Source organism: Priapulus caudatus, unplaced genomic scaffold, assembly GCF_000485595.1.
Source record: "Priapulus caudatus unplaced genomic scaffold, Priapulus_caudatus-5.0.1 Scaffold114, whole genome shotgun sequence".
NCBI classification, from domain to species: Eukaryota; Metazoa; Priapulida; class Priapulimorpha; order Priapulimorphida; family Priapulidae; genus Priapulus; species Priapulus caudatus.
The window spans coordinates 125,665-130,930 of record NW_014577175.1 but is presented as its reverse complement, the minus strand read 5'-3'; the positions used below and the strand labels follow the sequence as shown (position 1 = coordinate 130,930).

Below are 5,266 nucleotides of genomic sequence, written 5' to 3'. Positions count from 1 at the left end.
TCTGTCCCGCATCCTCTCACGCGTCTAAGCATTTTCGGCTATCGGTTTCCGCTGCAACCGGCCTGGGCTGCTGATAATTGATGTTCACATGCCAAATTGGTACTCTTACTAGCTGCGTTGTAGAGACTTAATTAATAAAACATTGCGCGGCTCCATCATGACGGGTATTAGCCGTGCTAGGAAAGAATAATGGGAGAATAAGGGCATAGGCGCGATGCCCCCGAAAGGTCACCTCCACCCTGCACCTGCACGCCGAAAATCATTCATAAAATTATGGCGGAAAACCCGAACTCTCACGAAGCAACGCTTAGCGCGCGCGTGAAGGATGGGACAGAAGTGGATCAGAGCGGCGTTTGGCATGTGGAGGGGAGGTTTATAGGAGCCGATATCTCCGCCTAGGAGTATCGTATTGACAGCGCGTTGGTCTTTTTTAGAGAGCCAAAAGAATTCTGCTTAATGCAATACATTGCAAATTATATAGACTCGCAGGCAAAGTAGAATAATGTTGTCGTGAAATAGCACTATTTTCCCGTTTTTCCGTTGTACACTCTAGGTATTATTAGCTCTTGATGCTATGCATGTACAGGCACCAGTAGACACTGACACCTCACACATTTGGGTCTTTCTCACAAATAGCTGCCATTTCCTTGTCAGCGTCGTCAGATGGGCCGACCCCGTTACGCAGTGTCGCTTTCTCGTCCGGTGTTTTCTCACAGAGGTTCTGCATGACTAGGCTCTCATCTTCGACCGCCTCTGGTTTACCTGCGTCCGATTTCACGCCGAAGCCTTTCACTATGTCCTCAATTGACCGGCCCTTCGTCTCCGGCATATTGCGATAGATGTAAACCCACAGAACCACAGAGCATCCACTGAAGATGAGGAACACGTAGGGCCCCATCACCTGCAATCAAAGAGCACCGTGTCACGAGACTAAATACAAAGAGCGGTTACCGGTGCGACAGTTCGCTGCACTCGGCACAACGTCTGCACTAGTGTGCAACAATTTAACTACTCTGGCATGCAATCCCGTGCAGGATATCCTCACTTATCACTTCCTTCTTCCTTCAGAGAAAATCATCTACAATCAGTATACTGTTACGCAGAGCACAACCAACAGGGAGGTTTTAACAACCATGTGAACCATACCTTTTTCAGCGTAGGGAAGCTGACGCCAACCAGTGTATTGGTAACGTACATGACGATGAAGGACATGCTAACAGCAGAGGGCCGTGCATTCTCACGGAAAAGCTCCGGGGTGATCATGAAGCAGATTGTAGCTGGGAAACGTGAGAAAAACTTTATGATAATCATTACACCCTACCACACATCTTTCGACAAAACATCTGAATTTATCTGTACTATGTACGCGGGCTTAACCTTACAATCCTGCCATATTACCACGCTGATAGATTTAGTAACATGGAGGTATGGGTTTGCTACCACCATTGAATGCATGGAAATATATATATATATATATATATATATAATATATATGTACTGTGTTGAATATTGCAAACTTGCAAGAAATATGTAGAGCAAATTAAAAAAAAACGCCTCCACTCGACGCACACAGCATACGATAAAACTATAAACAGATAAGCCTAAGCCTGGTGCACATGAAAGCTATGCTACGGTTTTAGTCGCCGGATTTTATCGCAGGAAATAATCGGTGTATATTCCGCGCGCCACGCTGTGTGCGCTGGTTACCGATTAAAATCGTGATAAATATTGCAAGATCGATCATGTGACTTTGGCATTGGCATTATTATTAAGAGCACCAGCGATAGCTTTTAACGCATGTGACCTCTTATTGCGGTTTTGTATTCAGATGATGTTGTGTCATAGAGACATTTATGCTGCGACCATATTAAAAAGTAATGCGACTATAATATCAAAAGGTAATGCTTCCTTTGCGTTGTCCCAAAAAAATGTGCCACTTCCATGGACGCTGCCAATTTGTTTATCATGTGATTTTTGCTTGATGCCGATTGGCCCATGTAACCGGGTTTTTCCATTTGAACACCACACACGCTACGGTCCGATTTTATCCGTGCGATTTTTATCGGTAGATATCATCAAACCAGTTCTCCAATCAGTAGCAAAAATCGCAGGGTAAAAATCGCAGGATAATGAAACCACACACACGCTCCGAATTCACACCGGTAAGGAACGGAAAGTGTAGTAGTACTAGTACGAGAAAAACCGTAACGTGTGCGCCAGGCTTTAGCTAGCATATTTGACATGAGTCCTGCTTTACTTATTTTGGTGGAAGTATACGTTAAAATAAAGCTCTGTACTTACCAGGGCCAAATGTATTGAAGGAGATGAAGAGAATAGTAACCGCAACACTAGCAACTCTTGCCCATGCGTATTGCTGAAATAGAACCGAGAACATTCATCACTCCATATGTATTGCATATACTCAAGGTTGGAATTCATTTGAATTGTACTTATTTGTGTGGATAAGAATTCTTAAGCTTCTAAAAAATGAACACGATGGTAAGCAAAACATTAAAATTCTATATATACAACACACGTACGCAGGAACGCACATAAAGTTCCTGTAAATTATTACGAATAAATCCGGTTAACAGCACAGTCATACTATTATTCAGTCGTATCACCCACAATATCAGGTGTTGTCATCTGGAAGAGGCACGAGTCATATTTGCCTTAACGAAAGAACCTAGCTAGTGTTGTGTAGGAGTTGCAATGAACCACTAATGATGCCACATCATAGATATTATATACTGCTAGTGTTGTCAATCGGTTGTAATTTCTTAATCGATCATCGGTTGGACCCAAGTAACCGATGATTGGTTACAATCGGTTACTCGGGGTGTTGAATGCCTGCGTGTGCGTAACGTCGTGTGCATGTATGTGCTTGTTTAGCCCTGTTTACTGTTTGTTTTGCACTGTTTACTACTGTGTGTATAATACCTGTACTGATTCTCATCAGTTTTCCAAGTTTTTTTTTATTTTTTTGCCCCCGATGAAATCAATTATGGATTTTGATAACCAAGCGCTTGGTTCAAGCCACTGTTCAACCGATGATCGAGTATAATCGATGATCGTGACATCACTAAGCGCTTGGTTCGAGCCACTGTTCAACCGATGATCGAGTATAATCGATGATCGTGACATCACTATATACTGCCCATCTGTCCGATTACTGTCCGTTAGATATTTTAGACAGTATTTATTTTGTGAATGGAGTAAGAGATTGAATAACCCAATAAAGCTAACGTTTATACCTATAAACATCTACAGCATAAAATATAGCGACAAGGCCGAGAGATCAGCCTGCGACCTTTGAGTATTTTATCAACAAGCTAACTGTATGTTATATACTACTTTATGCGCGGGTACACGCACGTGCACGCGGGTACACGCAGATACACGCGGGTACACGCACGTACACGCGGGTACACGCACGTACACGCATGTACACGCACGTGCACGCGGGTACACGCACGTGCACGCGGGTACAAGCGGATACACGCACGTACACGCAGATACACCCGCGTGTACGTGCGTGTACGTGCGTGTATCCGCGTGTGCCCGCGTGTACGTGCGTGTATCTGCGTGTACCGCAGTGCAACCGCAAGTTAAGATCACGTGACTCGCTTGACCTGCTGCTATTGGTCGGTTACATAGAGCCGGTGCCGGGTGGTGAATTTCAAAGCCATCCGCAGACGCTGTGCAATCTGCCACAGCTGGAAGAAAATATCAACACTGTGATATTTTCAGACACGCAAGAAATCGAATGGTTTGCATGACACACGCTGTGTTTTGTGCTGCGGCCATCAGCCACGCGTGGCCGAGGCGCAGCACAAAACACAGCGTGTGCGGCTGGCTTTATTTTTGAACTTTGCAATATTTACAATGTTTTGCACACACAATACTAATCTGGTTAGATTCCTGTGCTCCAAATAGTAGGTTTTGTGATTTTAACATTAATGTATTTGGTGAGACCCAGTTATATTTACAGACAACTTTTACGCTAACCCTGTTGGATCAGCTCTGTAAAAGTGGATATTGATTAATAACTTGTCGGAAGTGGTTTTTGAATTAGTGCCAAATTCAAACCCCTGCATAGAATACACAAACAATTTTATGATATTACGGCAGACATGTATAGCTGCATACCTGTTAAGAAAGTCTGCTGAATGTCTGAGTCTTACCAGTCACAGTTGACATCTCCTTGCCATGCATTCATTAAAGACAAATAGTGAACATCGCATGGCGGGACTACAAAGTCATCGACCTCTAGACTTACCGGAAAGCTGAGAACGATGGCCAGAATTGCGGTCATTACTGCCTGGCACCAGTGCAACCAGCTGTGGAATCCTGCGCCCCCATCTTTCCAACACGTACATACTGAACATGTTTGTAAGAAGTTTCATTGCTCCAATGCCCATGTAGCAGTATGCTGCCTCGGGTAGGTGTTGTTGATACTTGTAAACAGCTTGGTCGAGTAATACACACGCTGTGAGCGACAAAATTCCCCGATCTGAATCACGAACAGTGAAGCTTGAGTCGATATTAGGCTGTTTCACTGATATCATTATTGATCACATTAGCCATGTTTACAACCACAACGAATAACGTTTTAAAACCGGCTTTATTAATATGCAATAGATACCAATAACCATAGAAAACCTCCCTAGCTGTGTAACATGTCAGTGTCACTGACTCAGTGACATGACTGAGAGTATTGCCGGGTTCATAGTAGTAAAACACATGTTGAAATAAGGACTTATAAGACGCCTTTCTGGAGGCCAAAATAAGAACTTTTTACGCGATTTTGATAGATCACCGACATTAAGATACACTAATAACAGAACAAACAAATCTCCGCATTCAGCGATCAATATGACAAACCGCGATCTTTTATGAAAAAGACGTTTCGCCGAAATTCAAGACAGAAAATGTTTAAAATGGTCCTTTACTCAAAATTTAATCAAAAATAAGGACTATTAAGTATTTTCTAAGATTTCACCAAAATAAGTACTAATAAAGGCCCTATTTTATTTTTGGCAAATAAGTTTTATAAGACTTTGGAAGACCCGCTACGAACCCTGATTGCATGAGGAATATGGAATTCAGTATGAAGTAATCCTCATGTAAAGGTACGTACAGCAATAACCACGCTACGGCAGAGAGAGTTGGATTTGAGCAGGAGACAGACGAACAATGCTGCGCGCAGACCAGGATCTCTCAAGATATCAAGCCAGGAAGCGCTGCAAGACAGATATCATGTGTA

At 43.1% G+C, this 5,266-nt stretch overlaps 1 protein-coding gene across 1 annotated transcript in view; it reads right to left on the bottom strand.

Moving 5' to 3' along the window:
* Positions 1–502: 502 nt before the first annotated feature.
* LOC106805465 (solute carrier family 2, facilitated glucose transporter member 3-like) overlaps positions 503–5,266 on the bottom strand; it is a 37,201-nt gene continuing 32,437 nt past the window's right edge. Inside the window, exons 11-13 of the mRNA XM_014807056.1 lie at positions 2,302–2,374; positions 1,147–1,277; positions 503–901 (exon numbers count right to left, since the gene is read on the bottom strand). Of these exons, the coding sequence (XP_014662542.1) occupies positions 608–901; positions 1,147–1,277; positions 2,302–2,374 (498 nt within the window). The 3' untranslated portion in view covers positions 503–607. The remainder of the gene's footprint in view (positions 902–1,146; positions 1,278–2,301; positions 2,375–5,266) is intronic.